General features: G+C 33.4%; 2 protein-coding genes across 2 annotated transcripts in view; both read left to right on the top strand.

Moving 5' to 3' along the window:
• LOC142226553 (uncharacterized) overlaps positions 1–16,896 on the top strand; it is a 139,692-nt gene extending 122,796 nt beyond the window's left edge. Inside the window, exons 7-8 of the mRNA XM_075296623.1 lie at positions 16,221–16,511; positions 16,573–16,896. Of these exons, the coding sequence (XP_075152738.1) occupies positions 16,221–16,511; positions 16,573–16,683 (402 nt within the window). The 3' untranslated portion in view covers positions 16,684–16,896. The remainder of the gene's footprint in view (positions 1–16,220; positions 16,512–16,572) is intronic.
• Positions 4,167–5,480, top strand: LOC142226554 (uncharacterized). Its single transcript, XM_075296624.1, has 2 exons — positions 4,167–5,088; positions 5,151–5,480. Exons 1-2 carry the CDS (start codon positions 4,506–4,508, stop codon positions 5,474–5,476), a joined length of 909 nt encoding a protein of 302 aa, XP_075152739.1. The 5' UTR covers positions 4,167–4,505; the 3' UTR covers positions 5,477–5,480.
• Positions 16,897–17,301: the final 405 nt, after the last annotated feature.

Below are 17,301 nucleotides of genomic sequence, written 5' to 3'. Positions count from 1 at the left end.
TGTTAGAGACTATATACCAACATCATGTACCAAATTTCAGCCGGATCAGATTAAATTTGCTTCTCTTTGAGGCTCCGCAAGCCAAATCTGAGGGTCCATTTTCAATACCATCCGACCTACATCAATAACAACTACTTGTGCCAAGATTCAAGTCGATAGCTTTTTTCGTTCGGAAGTTAGCGTGATTTCAACAGACGGACGGACGGACATGCTTAGATCGACTCAGAATTTCACCACGACCCAGAATATATATACTTTATGGGGTCATAGAGCAATATTTCGATGTGTTACAAACGGAATGACAAAGTTAATATACCACCATCCTATGATGGAGGGTATAAAAAAAACAATTGCAAAGATTGTTTTACACAATGATTTTGGTTCTGATTCCGAGCCGAAAAAAGCGGAGAATTGCACTAAGAATTCATTTTAGAAGAAATTATCTACCGTGGTAGAGGGTATAATGGGTTTGTGTATTTGTATGTAACGCCAAGAAGGAAAAAGTCTGAGACCCATCGTTTGGTATACCGATCGTCTTAGAATTAAATTCTGAGTCGATTTAGCCATGTCGATTTTGTCTGTCCGTCCATCTGTCTGTCTATTCATGTATTTTTGTGCGCAAAGTACTGGTCGCAGTTTAATTCCGATCGTCCTAAAAGTTGGCATAGGGCTATTGATTTTGGAAAAAATCGGTTCAGATTTAGATATAGCTGTCATATATATTTATCCTCGATCTGGTCATAATTGGCGTGTTTATCAACCGATGTTCTTAAAATTCCGTACATCCAAATATTTTTAAGTCTAGAAAAACTTGCAAAATATCAGCCAAATCGGCTCAGATTTAGATATAGCTCCCATATATATCTTTCGTCCGATTTAGACTCATATGGCAACAGAGGCCAAAATTTGCTAGCGATTCTCGTGAAATTTTGCACAGAGAGTAGAATTGATATTCTACCAATGCTTGGTAAATTTGATTGAAATCGGTTCAGATTTAGATATAGCTTCCATATTTAGCCAGAGTTGTGCCCTGACTTGCTTCAAATTTTGCACGAGAGGTACACTGAAAAAAAAGCTTACTCGGTTCCAAAGAGTTTGGCTTTACTTTAAAAAATTTGGTATTGATTCCGAGCCAAAGAAGCGGAGAATACAAGTAAGGATACTTTTAAGACACAATTCTCTTTTAAATTTAGGTTTTGTGTACTTGCTTCTAGGGAGCAAATTAAAATTTTTCGCTTTCTCAGCTTTTTTCTTCATATGCTATCAAAGTCCTTTCAAAACGAGTTAACGGCAACTTTATTTTCCAAATTAGGACTCGACTTCCAGTAGAAATTATGCTATGTTTGAAGTAAAAAACTTCTTTAAAATAAAGTTTTGAAAAACATGTCCTATATTTGAACGATTTTTTGCTTTGTAGTCAAGATGCAAAAAGACAACAAATTTAAAGACAATTTCATTAAATTTAAAGAATTTTTCTGAATTATTAAAGTCAAGTTGACCTTAGCTTATAAATTTTTTCTTTCATGTTAAGATACCCATTTTTAAGTCAAATCACTTAATTATAAGGACAATACGACTTCATTGAAAAGTTTATCGACTTTTGGACAGGGAAAATAACTTTATTTTAGAGAAATGCGTCTTCTATGCTAAGCAAAATTTGTATTCGTATTTTAAAGACATGAAATCTTTGGCCTCACGACAATATTTTTTTCAGTGTACGTTAAATTGTGTCGTTATGTGGGCCAAATTTGATTAAAATCGCTTTAGATTTAGATATAGCTCCCATATATATCTTTCGACCGATTTGGACTTATATGGCCTCAAAAGCCAGAGTTTTGAACTTAATTGTTTCGGTTCGGTTCAGATTTAGATATAGCTCAAATATATATCTTTCGCCCGATTTACACTCATATGACCACGGGGGCCAAAGTTATACTCCCATTTACGTGAAATTTTGCAGATATTGCAGAATTATTATTCTAACTATGCATGTCAAATTTAGTCAAAATCGGTTCAGATTATATATAGCCCATTCAGATTATATATAGACCCATTTTCAATGGGATTTTCCTCCAATTTGCTGGATAATTTCCACAGAGAATATATTTAATATGATATTTAAGTGTGTCAAGCTTGATCTAATTTGGTTCAGATTTAGATAAAGCCTCCGCATATTCGTTTTACCGGTTTATACAAATATGGCCAAAATTCCCACACTTTACACAAAATTATGTGATAATTTCCCTATATCTTAGTCATATCTTACACACTGTAATGCCAGACTTTCCACAGAACGGTTGAGTTTTAAATAAGGCTCCAAGTCCCCCGACGAAAGTGGCAGCCCGATTAAGTTTCAGGCTCACTTAGACTTTTCAATCCATTGTGATTTGTTAGAGCAAGATAAAATTCTTTTTAATTCCAATTTTTGGCAATTAAAAAGCTTTTGAAGTATTTATGATATAATTATGATATTTACTAAGTTTTTCAGGGAACATTGCTTTCAGAAATATAGCTGAATATATTATTTCTCAAAATTCGTATAAAAAATGTACAAAATCCTCAAAGGGAGGACAGATGTTAAAAAAGTTCTCAATTATAAAATATATTTTGTTCTCAATATTTTTTATAGATCTAAATATGTTAATAAAAATAACGGAAATCTCTTAATTCTAATGTAGGGAAACGCTTATTTGCTACTTTTAAGCAACGACTATCTTTTTGCGAATTTCACCAATAAATGTCAATGTTATTAAAGTAACATCAATTGTTCTTGTTGTTTGTTATATTTTATTTAATCTTTTTACAAAATAATTCCCCAACAACTTGTGTTAGTTTACCTTGCGAATTATCTCCATCCATGCGGACATCAATCGGAAATCATCATAGGAATATCTAACGAATTAAAAAGTTTCACTTGTACATCTCAGGTTGTTGTAGATGTCCTTCTTTATCCAGGACATCATGTCAGTACCTCAAATTCCTTTGTTTTCTCTCCCTGGATATTGTTATGGAAGTTTATACGGTTTTCATTGACCAAAGGACAACAGGAAAAAGTTTTACTTTCTAATTAAAGTAAGCAGGAGGCATATCCGAAATGTGATGTCCAGAGTCCGATGGAAGAAATATTGCTGTTGCTGTAAATATCCTTCGATAGAGTACACGTTTGAAATTCGAGGATTTAATCGATTTTCACTTTTAAATATATCCAATGTTAGGACTACAACTAGGGGAGAGGGTTGTTTGGTGTTGGGGGAGAAAAAAGTTCAACATTGCTAAAGAAGAAAAAGCAAAAAATCAAACATGATGCCTTTATTCTATGTTTGCTCACTTAATCGGAAAGCTACATAGATTTTGTCTGTGTGACAAAAAGATTCTTTATTACCTGGAAACAAATAGCTTGGAAAATTTATTTTTATTGTACACATGGATATAAAAAAACATTGCTTACTTTATTATAGTCAAACAGTACATTTTTTCCTAATATCTACAAAGATATTTTTAAACCCAGCACCATAGGATGGGGTTATATTAAGTTTTCTACATAGTTTTTAACACATCCAAATATCGCATATATATATTTCCGATCATATGAATTATATATTTTAGGTTAAGTTAGGTTAGGTGGCAGCCCGATGTATCAGGCGCACTTAGACTATTCAGTCCATTGTGATACCACAGTGCTGAACTTCTCTCTTATCACTGAGTGCTGCCCGATTCCATGTTAAGCTCAATGACAAGGGACCTCCTTTTTATATCCGTGTCCGAACGGCGTTCCACATTGCAGTGAAACCACTTAGAGAATTATATCTGTGGACTTTTGGCAAAACAACATAAGTCGAGATATGACAATTTGCATTTTTTTTAATCATATGGGTGATTTTTGAAGGCGCATCTTTTGGTCTAGTCAGCGTCTTCCTACGATATATAGATCGGAAGATATAAACATCGAAAAATCAACATAAGTCGTGTTTTTACTTATTTGCATTTGACAAAATAACTTATTTCAATTAAGTTGAAAAATCGATCAATTTAAAAAAAAAAGCTGATATCAACATTTGACAAAACAACGTATATCGACTTGTCAGTCAGTGTTATTTTATAATTTGCTTTTTACAAAACAACATATTTCGACATATGTTCTTTTGTCAAATGTAGATATTGAAACCCCGCTTTCATAAGTGGAATTATGTTGATTTTCTTCATACGAATGTTGCGATTTATTAATTTGACAAAACATCATATGTCGACGTAATAGGTTTTGTCAAAATCAAAAGAAAAGAAACCGTGTTCTCATCTCTACATATGTGCTTTTGTCGTGTGCATTTGGAAGAAAATTAAATAAATGCGATCTCTTCATTACATAACAGACCACAATGGAGAGAGGTCGCTTGCTTGCCGACATGGCAAGAAAAATTTCATAATCAGAACTTTCGCAACAGCTAACTAACCATCATAATGAGGCTGATTTCGCCTATGAATGTAAAAGAAATGATAAAATACTTTCTATGAGTGATAAGTCCGTAAAAATGTGTACATTTGATTTGCAGCAGTGTCTGCCAACTCCGTATTTGAGTGCATCGATATTTTTTTACAAGCGTCCTTTATGGACTTTCAACTTTACTATCCATGATGGTGCTACAAACAAAGCTGACTGCTATATTTGGCATGAAGGTATTGCAAAACGAGGAGCAAATGATATTGGTTCTTGTATTTATAAATACCTTTCGGAACTACCATATTCAGTAAATCACGTTATTTTATATAGTGATTCGTGTCCTGGACAAAATCGAAACTCGTATGTCTGCGCAGTGTTCGAGAAAATCCTGCAGGATCATCCAAGTATTCAAACAATTGATCACAAATTTCTTATCGTAGGTCATACTCACCTTGAGTGTGATACAGTTCATGCACAGATAGAAAAAAAGAAAAAAAAATCTTCTGGATCCATACAACATCCACATGATTGGGCGAACTTAATAGCTGCTACAAATAAAAAATATGTTGTCCATGAATTGAAACAAGATGACTTCTACGACTTTCAAGCTTTTTTGAAGCAAAATTTTAGTTGGAGAACAAATAATGTCACAGGTTGGTATATATATTTTAAGCATAACTTTTAACTTCTTTCTAATACAGGCTATAATTTATAGGTGAGAAATTTGAATGGAAGATGGTGCGATGGATGCGATATGAGAAAGACAAACTTGGAATACTACAATATAAACATTCTCACACAATGGAGGAAAAATTCAAAGAATTGAATATAAATCAACGTCGTCGAAAGGAACAAACAGCATCATTAACCCAAAGTTATACCTCTGATCTGCCTATTTCAATGAACAAAAAACGTGATTTGATTGAAATGCTGCCATTGATCAACGAAAATTTTCACAATTTTTATCAAAATTTAAAGACTGAAGGAGAATGTTCAATTGAAGTAGATTCCGATTTGGACGAAATAGACAACGATGAATAATTTTATATAAGAGTAAAGTTTAATTTGTAATACATTTCAATGAATTTTGTGTAATTTTTTTTTTAGGAAATATTTTTATTTAAAATACATTTAATGAATTTTTCTTTTTAAGTTTCCAAAATCTTCAATAAAACGCATTTCGAAAAACAACACATATCCCATTTTTTTCTTTTGAACAATTTGATAAAACATTGTAACTCGACTTATGTTAATAAATCTAGTTTTGGGGTTTGGAAAAATTAATTTGACATAACAACATATATCGAATTATGTTGATTTTTTTCTAAAAAATTTTTTTGACAAAACATCATATCTCATATTTTCTAAAATATTTCCATAAATCTAAACCCTAATTAATTTTAAAAACAATCAGCAGATAGAGCACAAAAAGTTTCATAATAAGAAATTTTAAAATTTTCTTAAATGTAAATACAGCATGACTATTTTAATACATTAAAGCTTTTTTTCGCTCTCCTGAACAATTTGAAAAATAGACATATGTTGTTTTGTCAAAAGTCCACAGATATATATTTTGGATGAGGTGAAAATATAAGACGATATAACAGTGATCGTATGTCTGTCTGTTTGGTTGTTCATCTACTGTCATCAATAATGAAATCCTCGTTCTGAAATTTGCACAAATTGTTTTTTTTATTTGCAAGAAGGCCAAGTTAGAAGATGGACTATATCGGTCCAGATATATATGTTAACCAATATAAACCAATTTCGCAGTGTAGATTTTAAGCAAAATTGGTAAAAAAAAATATATTTTTAAATTTGGTCCGATAGTCGAACCAAATGGAATTTGGTTGATTTTCATCATTTTCGTCAAATCGATAACTTTTTCAAAATTTTCTATAGAAATAAAACTTTAACAAAATTTTATGTAGAAATAAAAAAAACAAAAAAATTATTTAAAAAATAAAAATAAATTTATTTAAAATTTATATACAAATAAAATTTTCTCAAAATTGTGTACAGAAATAAACTTTAAAAAATAATTTTGTATAGATACAAAATTATGCAAAAATGTTGAATAGGAAGACAATTTGTATATATAAATAAAATTTTGTGAAAAATTTCTATAGAAATAAAAGTTTAACAAATTTGCTATAGAAATAAAATATTGACAATATTTTAGATAAATAAATAACATTATCTAAAGAAATAAAATTTTGACAGAATTTTCTTTAAATTTTTTTTTTTTTTGGCAAAATTTTCTGTAGAAATAAAATTTTGACAAAATTTTCTATAAAAATGAATTTTGACAAAATTTTCTGTAGAAATAAAATTTGGACAAAATTTTTTAAAGAAATAAAGTTTTGACAACATTTTCTATAGAAATAAAAGCTTGACAAAATATTCTATAGAAATAACATTTTGACACTATTTTCTTTAGAAATAAAATTTTGGCTACATTTCCTAAAGAAATAAAATTTGACAAAATTTTCTATAGAAATAAAATTTTGACAAAATTTCCTAAAGAAATAAAATTTTAACAAATTTTATGTAGAAATAAAATTTTGACAAAAATTTCTCAAAATTTTATACAGAAATAAACTTTAAAAACTAATTTTGTATAGATACAAAATTATGCAAAAATGTTGAATCCGAAGAAAATTTTGTAAAATTTGAATATATACAAATAAAATTTTGCGATAAATTTCTATAGAAATAAAAGTTTAACAAATCTGCTAAAGAAATAAAATATTGACAATATTTCAGATAAATGAATAAAACTTTGGCTGAATTTCCTAAAGAAATAAAATGTTGGCAACATTTTCTATAAAAATAAAATTTTGACAAAATTGTCTATGGAAATAAAATTTTGACACAATTTTCTATGGAAATAAAATTTTGACAACATTTTCTATAGAAATAAAAGTTTGACAAAATTTTATATAGAAATAAAATTTTGACACATTTTCTATAGAAATAAAATTTTGGCTACATTTCCTAAAGAAAAAAAATTTTGACAAAATTTTCTATAGAAATAAAATTTTGACAAAATTTTCTATAGAAATAGAATTTTGACAAAATCTTCTATAGAAATAAAATTTTGACAAAATTTTCTATAGAAATAAAAATTTTATAAATTTTTCTATCGAAGTAAAATTTTGGAAAAAATTAACTTTTAAATTATATTAATTTAATTTCGGTCCGCTGGCACGAATTTTGGAAAAATGTTGGTCCAAAATAAAAATTCATTGTGGCAACGCTGATATAGGCTAAGAAATATTTATGCGTTTTATCTTAAATTAAAAATAAATATTTAGGTATCTTAGATCCCTACAGGGATATACGTTTGTTTGATATTCCATGTTTTTGATGTAGTCTCCGTATTGACCCATCTTTCGATTTTTTAGAACATGAAATCTGCCATATAAAAATAAGTCGGGGTTTCCTTCCTGACGCAATAACTCCAGAACATACGAACCGATTTCCATGGTTTTGCATTCATGGGAAAGGTCTTGGGCTCCGTTAGGTTCATAGCAAAGAAAAGTTTTGTTGGAAAAGCGGGAAAATCTTTTTTATAAACAGCGCCATATCTGATGCAACTCCAGAAAATTTGGCCAAAGTTATCCGATTTGGGTGAAATATCCAAGAAATGCTAGGGGTGATGTCTAGACAAAGACCCGCTACTGGTCGCGGAGGTGGACCACCCCTTTATACGATTTTGGTTTAAATTACAGTAAAAAAAAAAAAACAAAAATTCTCTGATTTACTTGAGATTTACAGAGAACACGCCGTTAGGTTATGCATTTATTATGGGGTACCTGGTTTTTTTAATATTTGGTCGAGAAGGGGGACATCCATCTTGCCCGACTTTTGTGAAAATTGGAACAAAATTATCTGATATTATTGAAATTTTGCGGGAAGGTCGAAGGGGACGTCTAGGCAAATAAAAACTACTTTGTTTTTCGATATATGGTCGAGGAGGAGGCCTCCTCTTTGTCCAACTTTTTTTTGTAAAGTACAGTGAAAAAATTAAAATTTGTCGACTTATTTATGAAATTTTACGGAGAACTTGGTGGATATTATGAAATTTATATGAGGTATATGATTTTTTAATATTTGGTCGGGTAAAAAAAGGGCACAGGGAGACCTCATTTCTCCTCAAGTACATACCGTGAAACAATTAAACTTTTGCAATTTACTTGAAATTTACAGAGGATGTGGGGTAGGCAGTATTATTATAATGGATATCTGATTTTGTGATATTCGGAAGTGAAGAGAGGCCACCCCTTGCCCAGCTGTTTAATATTTGGGCTTATAATTTACCTGAGATTTTCTGGGACGTCTACATAATATACGCTATATCATTTTTATACCCACCACCATATAATGATGACGGGGGTATAATAAGTTTGTAATTCCGTTTGTAACACATCGAAATATCGATTTCCGACTATATAAAGTATATATATTTTTAATCAGGGAGAAATTCTAAGACGATATAACCATGTCCGTCTGTCTGTCTGTCTGTCTGGCTGTCTTCATTATTGGAGACTGTTGTAATCACGCTACAGTCTTCAATAATGAACCAATCATGCTCAAATTTTGTACAAACTCGACTTTTGTCTGCAGGCAGGTCAAGTTCGAAGATGGGCTATATCGGTCCAGGTTTTGATATAGTCCACATATAAACCGACCTCCCGATTTGGAGTCTTGGGCTTATAGAAATCGTAGTTTTTATCCAATTTGCCTGAAATTTGAAATGTAGAGGTATTTTATGACCATAAAGAGGTGTGCTAAAAATGGTGAGTATCGGTCTATGTTTTGGTATAGCCCCCATATAGACCGACCTCCCGATTTTACTTCTTGGACTTCTAGAATCCGCAGTTTTTATTCAATTTACCAGAAATTGGAAATCTAGAGGTATCTTAGAACCATAAAGAGGTGTGCCAAAAATGGTGAACATCGGTCAATGTTTGGTATAGCCCATATAAACTGACCTCCCGATTTGGGGTCTTGGGCTTATAGAAACCGTAGTTTTTATCCAATTTGCCTGAAATTGAAAATCTAGAGGTATTTTAGGACCATAAATATGCGTGCCGAAAATGGTGAGTATCGGTCCATGTTTTGGTATACCCCCATATAGACCGATTTCCCGATTTTACTTCTTGGGCTTCTAGAATCCGAAGTTTTTATCCAATTTGCCTGAAATTGGAAATATGGAGGTATTTTTGGATCATAAAGAGGTGTGCCGAAAATGGTGAGTATCGGTCCATGTTTTGGCATATCCCCCACATAGACCAATCTCCCTATTTTACTTCTTGGACTTATAGAAACTGTAAAAATCCAATTTGCCTCAAATTGGAAGTAAAGAGGTGTGCCGAAAAGGGCGTGTATTGGTTCATGTTTTGGTATATCCCCAATAATGACCGATCTCCGTATTTTATTTTTTGGGATTATAAAAACCTTAGTTTTTATCCAATTTGTATGAAATTCGAAATCTAGAATTATTTTTGGATCATAAAGAGATACGCCGAAAATGGTGAGTATCGGTCAATGTTTTTGTATAGCCCCCATAAGAACGATTTCCAGATTTAACTCCTTGGGTTTCTAGACACCGTAGTTTTTATCCGATTTGCCTGAAATTTCACTTCTTGAGGGTGTAGAAGGCGCACCGATCATGAAAATTGCTTGAAACTCAATGTAAAATTTCCAGATTTTACTTCCCGGGTGAAAATCTACAGATTTAAGATTTCAAATCAAGACGTTATTTTATAATTTTCTTGCACACTTACAAGAGATGTTAATGATTCCTCTAAAACAAAAATGGTTCTTACAAATCCAGAATCTGATATAGTCTTCATAGGTAAAATCTTTAAATTTATCTCCGGGAAGTGTATTGGTTTAACTGCTCTGCTTGATTTGTCCTCAAACCCCCCTGAAATTTCAAAGGAAACCCTAATATTTGATTCATGGTGGTGGGTATTTAATATTCGGCCTGGCCGAACTTACGGCCGTATATATTTGTTTTTATCATTTTTCGATATTGGGAAGGGGAGGGAGACCTCCTCTAAAACTGTAAAAAAACTAGAATTCTCATGTTTACTTGAAATTTGCAAATACCGTAGGGGAGGTTATGAAATCAATATGGCGTACTTGATTTTTGGGTATTGAAATTTAAAGGAAATGTAGAAGATTGTCCAACAATTTGAATACATAACAATTAAATAACCGCAATATTTCTGTATATAAACGTGTGTGTACGGGACACATGTGTGGAAATCATGGAGTGATTAATCAGTACCTCAGTTTTTGTGCCAGACTTCCCATGACCCTACTCTTTAAAAGAGTTCAAATATTTTCGAATTTATTTTCAGATCGAAGGATATGGTTGACTAACCCAGCAAAAACAAGTATATACGGCCGCAAGTTCGGCCAGGCCGAATCTTATGTACCCACCACCATGGATTGCGTAGAAACTTCTACGAAAGACTGTCATCCACAATCGAATTACTTGGGTTGTGGTATCTTAAAACTTCTTAACATCGTTTTCTAAATTGTGATTTAGTCCATACATGGTATATATTAGACAAAAAAGTTATGTATAGTTAAGTCTACAAATAATTACGAATCGATATGGACTTTTTGTACGCAGAGAGCCAGAATTGAAATATGGGGGTCGCTTGTATGGGGGCTATATACAATTATGAACTTGATATGGACCAATTTTTGTGTGATTGGGGATCGATTTATCTGAGGGCCATATATAACTATAGACCGATATGGACCTAGTTAGGCATGGTTGTTAACGACCATATACTAGCACAATGTACCAAATTTCAACTCACTCGGATGAAATTTGCTCCTCCAAAAGGTTCCAAAACCAAATCTCGGGATCGGTTTATATGGGGCTATGTACGATTATGGACTGATATGGACCACTTTTGGCATGGTTGTTAAATATCATATACTACCACCACGTACCAAATTTCAAGCAGATCGCATGAATTTTGCTTCTCCAAAAGGCACCGGAGGTCAAATCTGGGGATCGGTTTATATGGAAGCTATATATAATTATGGACTGTTAGGAACCAATTCCTGCATGGTTGTTGGATACCATATACTAACATCACGTACCAAATTTCAACCGAATGGGAAGAATTTTGCTCTTCCAAGGGGCTCTGGAGGTCAAATCTGGTGATCGGTTTATATGGGGGCTATATATAATTATGAACCGATGTGGACCAATTTTTGCATGGTTGTTAGAGACCATATACTAACATCACGTACCAAATTTCAGCCGGATCGGATGAAATTTGCTTCTCTTAGAGGCCTCGCAAGCCAAATCGGGGGATCGGTTTATATAAGGGCTATATATAATTATGGACCGATGTGGACCAATTTTTGCATGGTTATTAGAGACCATATATTAACACCATGTACCAAATTTCAGCCGGATCGGATGAAATTTGCTTCTCTTAGAGGCCTCTCAAGCCAAATCGGGGGATCGGTTTATATGGGGGCTATATACAATTATGGACCGATGTGGACCAATTTTTGCATGGTTGTTAGAGACCATATACTGACACCATGTACCAAATTTCAGCCGGATCGGATGAAATTTGCTTCTCTTAGAGGCCTCTCAAGCCAAATCGGGGGATCGGTTTATATGGGGGCTATATACAATTATGGACCGATGTGGACCAATTTTTGCATGGTTGTTAGAGACCATATACTGACACCATGTACCAAATTTCAGCCGGATCGGATGAAATTTGCTTCTCTTAGAGGCCTCGCAAGCCAAATTTTGGGGTCCGTTTATATGGGGGCTATACGTAAAAGTGGACCGATATGCCCCATTTGCAATACCGTCCGACCTACATCAATAACAACTACTTGTGCTAAGTTTCAAGTCGGTAGCTCGTTTCGTTCGGAAGTTAGCGTGATTTCAACAGACGGACGGACGGACGGACGGACGGACATGCTCAGATCGACTCAGAATTTCACCACGACCCAGAATATATATACTTTATGGGGTCTTAGAGCAATATTTCGATGTGTTACAAACGGAATGACAAAGTTAATATACCCCCCATCCTATGGTGGTGGGCATAAAAAAACGTCGCCAAAAAAGTAGTGAAAATGTTATTTTTGGATCCGGAAGTGAAATAAAATTTTGACAAAATTGACTATAGAAAAAATAATTACAAAAGAGAAATAAAATTTTGACAAAATTTTCTATATAAAATTTTGACAAAATTTTCTACAGAAATAAAATTTTGACAAAATTTGCTATAGAAATAAAATTTTGACAAAAATTTTTAAAGAAATAAAGTTTTAACAAAATTTTCTGTCGAAATAAAATTTTGACAAAATTTGCTATAGAAAAAAAAAAATTAACAAAATTTACTATAGAAAAAATAATTACAAAGATAAATAAAATTTTGACAAAATTTTCTATAGAAATAAAATTTTAACAAAATTTTCTACAGAAATAAAATTTTGCAAAATACCAAACCTACAATTTTTTGGTAAAATGTTCTCCAAATTTTGGTAGATAATTTTGGCTCGAGAGGCAACCGTGCTCTCTAAGTCAGAGTTTTCCCTGAGTTGTTTTAAATTTTGCACAAACCAGCAAAAAAAAGCGTCGCCAAAAAAGTACTGAAAATGTTCTTTTTGGATCCGGAAGTGGTGCAAAATTGACGCAGAAGCGATGAATTTAACATGGGCTTGTCATAGGACGGAAGTCCTCCATTTCAACAGCCATTGCACTGAATTTGCATCACTTCTTTAGGAGTGATCCGAATTCAATGTTTTGGATATTAATTAAAAAACTCTGTGATATTTTGTCAAATAAATAATTTTTATTATTTTTATAATTTTTAATGGATTCTAACGCTTGTCGGAAACGTTGACCTCAAATATTTTCAAAAATGCACAATTTTTTCAGATTGGATTTAGCATTTTTTTCGACAAAATTTAAATGAGTTGTACCCTTTTATGAATTCTTACTCTGTTTTTAACCTATTTGAAACAAAAAAAGGTAAAATTATCCATTAAAAATATGAAAAAAAAAACAAGTTATAAAAAATTGAATTAAAAGAACTTCCTGGGTATTTAAAATAAAGAACATCATTGGGAGTACATCTTCTGGAAGTGCTTTTATAGTTGTGCCTTTGGAAGAACTTCCAAATTTTTTTGCTGGGAAGGAGTGCAACTAATAGTGTCGTAAAGTATGCCAAATATATCTTTCTCCGGATTTACACTGATTTGACCATAGAGGAGTTAGTTTCAATCCGATAAATAACTCCTATAAATATCTTTCCACGTTTTAGAATCATATAGCCACTGTAGTTAACATTTCACTCCGATTTCCTTGAAAATTTGCACAGAGTGTATTTTTTTTAGCAAAGCGTGCCAAGTTTGGTCAAAATCGGCTCAGAACCAGTCAAAGCCTCCATACATATGTTTTTCCGATTTGGGTAAAAGTCGATCAAAAAGGCGATTTTTATGTCAAGTAGCCACTGCTAAGTCGGAAACTTGTAAAAATAGCTCAAATTTTCCAATGCATCGAAAATAAAGGCATTTTTGTGAAGTTGCCTACAAATGGCTTTAGATTTAAACATTTCCGTTATTTATTATACCCTCCACCATAGGATGGGGGGTATATTAACTTTGTCATTCCGTTTGTAACACATCGAAATATTGCTCTAAGACCCCATAAAGTATATATATTCTGGGTCGTGGTGAAATTCTGAATCGATCTGAGCATGTCCGTCCTTCCGTCCGTCTGTTGAAATCACGCTAACTTCCGAACGAAACAAGCTATCGACTTGAAACTTGGCACAAGTAGTTGCTATTGATGTAGGTCGGAGGGTATTGCAAATGGGCTATATCGGTCCACTTTTACGTATAGCCCCATATAAACGGACCCCCAAATTTGGCTTGCGAGGCCTCTAAGAGAAGCAAATTTTATCCGATCCGGCTGAAATTTGGTACATGGTGTTAGTATATGGTCTCTAACAACCACGAAAAATTTGGTCCACATCGGCCCATAATTATATATAGCCCCCATATAAACCGATCCCCCGATTTGGTTTGCGGAGCCTCTAAGAGAAGCAAATTTCATCCGATCCGGCTGAAATTTGGTACATGGTGTTAGTATATGGTCTTTAACAATCATACAAAAATTGGTCCACATCGGTCCATAATTATATATAGCCCCCATATAAACCGATCCCCCGATTTGGCTTGCGAGGCCTCAAAGAGAAGCAAATTTCATCCGATCCGGCTGAAATTTGGTACATAGTGTTAGTATATGGTTTCTAACGATCATGCAAAAATTGGTCCACATCGGTCCATAATTATATATAGCCCCCATATAAACCGATCCCCCGATTTGGCTTGCGAGGCCTCAAAGAGAAGCAAATTTCATCCGATCCGGCTGAAATTTGGTACATAGTGTTAGTATATGGTTTCTAACGATCATGCAAAAATTGGTCCACATCGGTCAATAATTATATATAGCCCCCATATAAACCGATCACCAGATTTGACCTCCGGAGCCTCCTGGAAGACCAAAATTCATCTGATTCAGTTGAAATTTGGTACGTGGTGTTAATATATGGCCTCAAACCCCCATGTAAAAATTGGTCTAAATCCGTCCATAATTATATATAGGCCCCATATAAACTGATCCCCAGATTTGACCTCCAGAGCCCCTTGGAAGAGCAAAATTCTTCCCATTCGGTTGAAATTTGGTACGTGATGTTATTAAATGGTACCCAACAACCATGCAGGAATTGGTTCCTATCAGCCCATAATTATATATAGCTCCCATATAAACCGATCCCCAGATTTGACCTCCGGTGCCTTTTGGAGAAGCAAAATTCATCCGATCTTCTTGAAATTTGGTACGTGGTGATCGTATATGATATTTAACAACCATGCCAAAAGTGGTTCATATCAGTCCATAATCATATATAGCCCCATATAAACCGATCCCGCGATTTGGTTTTTTAGCCTCTTGGAGGAGCAAATTTCATCCGAGTGAGTTGAAATTTGGTACATTGTGCTAGTATAGGGTCGTTAACAACCATGCCTAACTAGGTCCATATCAGTCTATAGTTATATATATCCCTCAGATAAATCGATTTCCAATCACACAAAAATTGATCCACATCAAGTTCATAATTGTATATAGCCCCCATATAAGCGACCCCCATATTTCAATTCTGGCTCTCTACGTACCGTACAAAAAGTCCATATCGATTCGTAATTATTTGTAGACTTAACTATACATAACTTGTTTGTCTAATATATACCACGTATGGACTAACTCACAATTTAGAAAACAATGTTAAGTAGTTTTAAGATACCACAACCCAAGTATTTCTATTGTGGATGACAGTCTTTCGTAGAAGTTTCTACGCAATCCATGGTGGAGGGTACATAAGATTCGGCCTGGCCGAACTTACGGCCGTGTACACTTGTTTTTTCTTAACATCGTATTCAGCCCCACGACATTAGTCTATTTAAATTTTAGGTCTAGAGATTGTGTCTTCTAAGACAAATTCATCCACATCACAAATTTGAAGGCCTTCAAGTGGTTAAGATAACGTATATCTACAAATTGGTACAGGATATAATATAGACGTGTAAAAATCTTATCCAAATCAGTTTAGATTTAAAAACCTTTATATATACCAATTTAGACCTTTTTACAGCTACCCCGCTTGATTTTACTTACACATTTAAAATCCTATATATTTCACTTAATATCTTTTAGGGTAGCAAGCGTTCCCACGATACAGATGCTCCTGAGACGTTCACATATCCTGACGATCAAGCAACAATGGTTCAGAGAAATTTCCAAACAGAGGATACATCTGAAATTTCCAGTTGCGAATCGTTGGATGATGACGATATAACTGCTAATGAAACTCGAAAAAAGTATATTAAGATGCTTAATCAGGAACTTGAAGAAAAGCCCCCTCAGATAGAAGAACCGCCCCAGAGAGATCAGTGTGAACCAGCTCCTTGTGAAGATGATAAAATTATGCAATTGAGAAATGCCAAAGTAAGTTAAATAATTAGGTAAATAAAAAAAACTGACACTTACTTATTTTCGTTGTTTTTAGGATATTCGAGAGTTATATCAATTGGCTGAAGAAATTATCATTGGAGAAAGCATTGGAAGCTTTTGTGATGAATATCAGACTGGCGATGAAGGATCTAATGCTACGACATAAATGACGATTTTGAATTTTCTAATGTGCAACCGTATTTGTCTTATCACTAATTGGCTAACTAGGATTGGTTTATTGCAGAAAGAAATTGTTCTGAAATTTACTAGCACCGAATTTATAAAAATTTGCTCCTATTGTTGTGGGCTATACCAATTTAGCTATGTTTCCAAATTTTAGATATTTGGATTTAATGAAATTGGATTACGCAAAAAACAAGACCTTTTTTCTTTTCCTGGAAATTGAAAGGGATGAAGCAAAACGGAAAAGTCTATAGTCACACAAATAGAGGCAAATCGTTTCTGCTTCAGGAAAGAGATGTGAATAAGAATAGATCGGGATATAAAAAAAATTTAAATGAGTTACAAATCAATCTGTCATATTTTGTGTGGCTACATTCTCCTCTAAATCAAAAAGCACCAATCAGCTTCACCTAATTCCTTCTTAAGACTCTGGAGAGATTTATCTTACAACTAGTATTGATTCAGAATTGCTCTCGAAATGCACAATGTGGTCACTCAAAATGCATACCTACTGAGACCACATTGCATGAACTAGTCATACAATGTGGTCTCACTACCTGTCATTGAATACAAAATTGTGGCTTTTCTAGACATCGAAAGG

The sequence above is a fragment of the Haematobia irritans genome, chromosome 2, assembly GCF_050003625.1.
Source record: "Haematobia irritans isolate KBUSLIRL chromosome 2, ASM5000362v1, whole genome shotgun sequence".
Lineage (NCBI taxonomy): Eukaryota > Metazoa > Arthropoda > Insecta > Diptera > Muscidae > Haematobia > Haematobia irritans.
Note: the sequence above shows the minus strand (reverse complement) of the source record. Positions and strands in the feature narration are given on the sequence as shown.

Excerpts from the sequence above, each read along its gene's own strand:
- LOC142226554 (XM_075296624.1), top strand. The coding sequence starts at position 4,506 with ATGAGTGATAAGTCCGTAAAAATGTGTACATTTGATTTGCAGCAGTGT. Across the intron at positions 5,089-5,150 it reads GAGAACAAATAATGTCACAG|GTGAGAAATTTGAATGGAAG; the intron begins GTTGGTATATAT and ends TATAATTTATAG.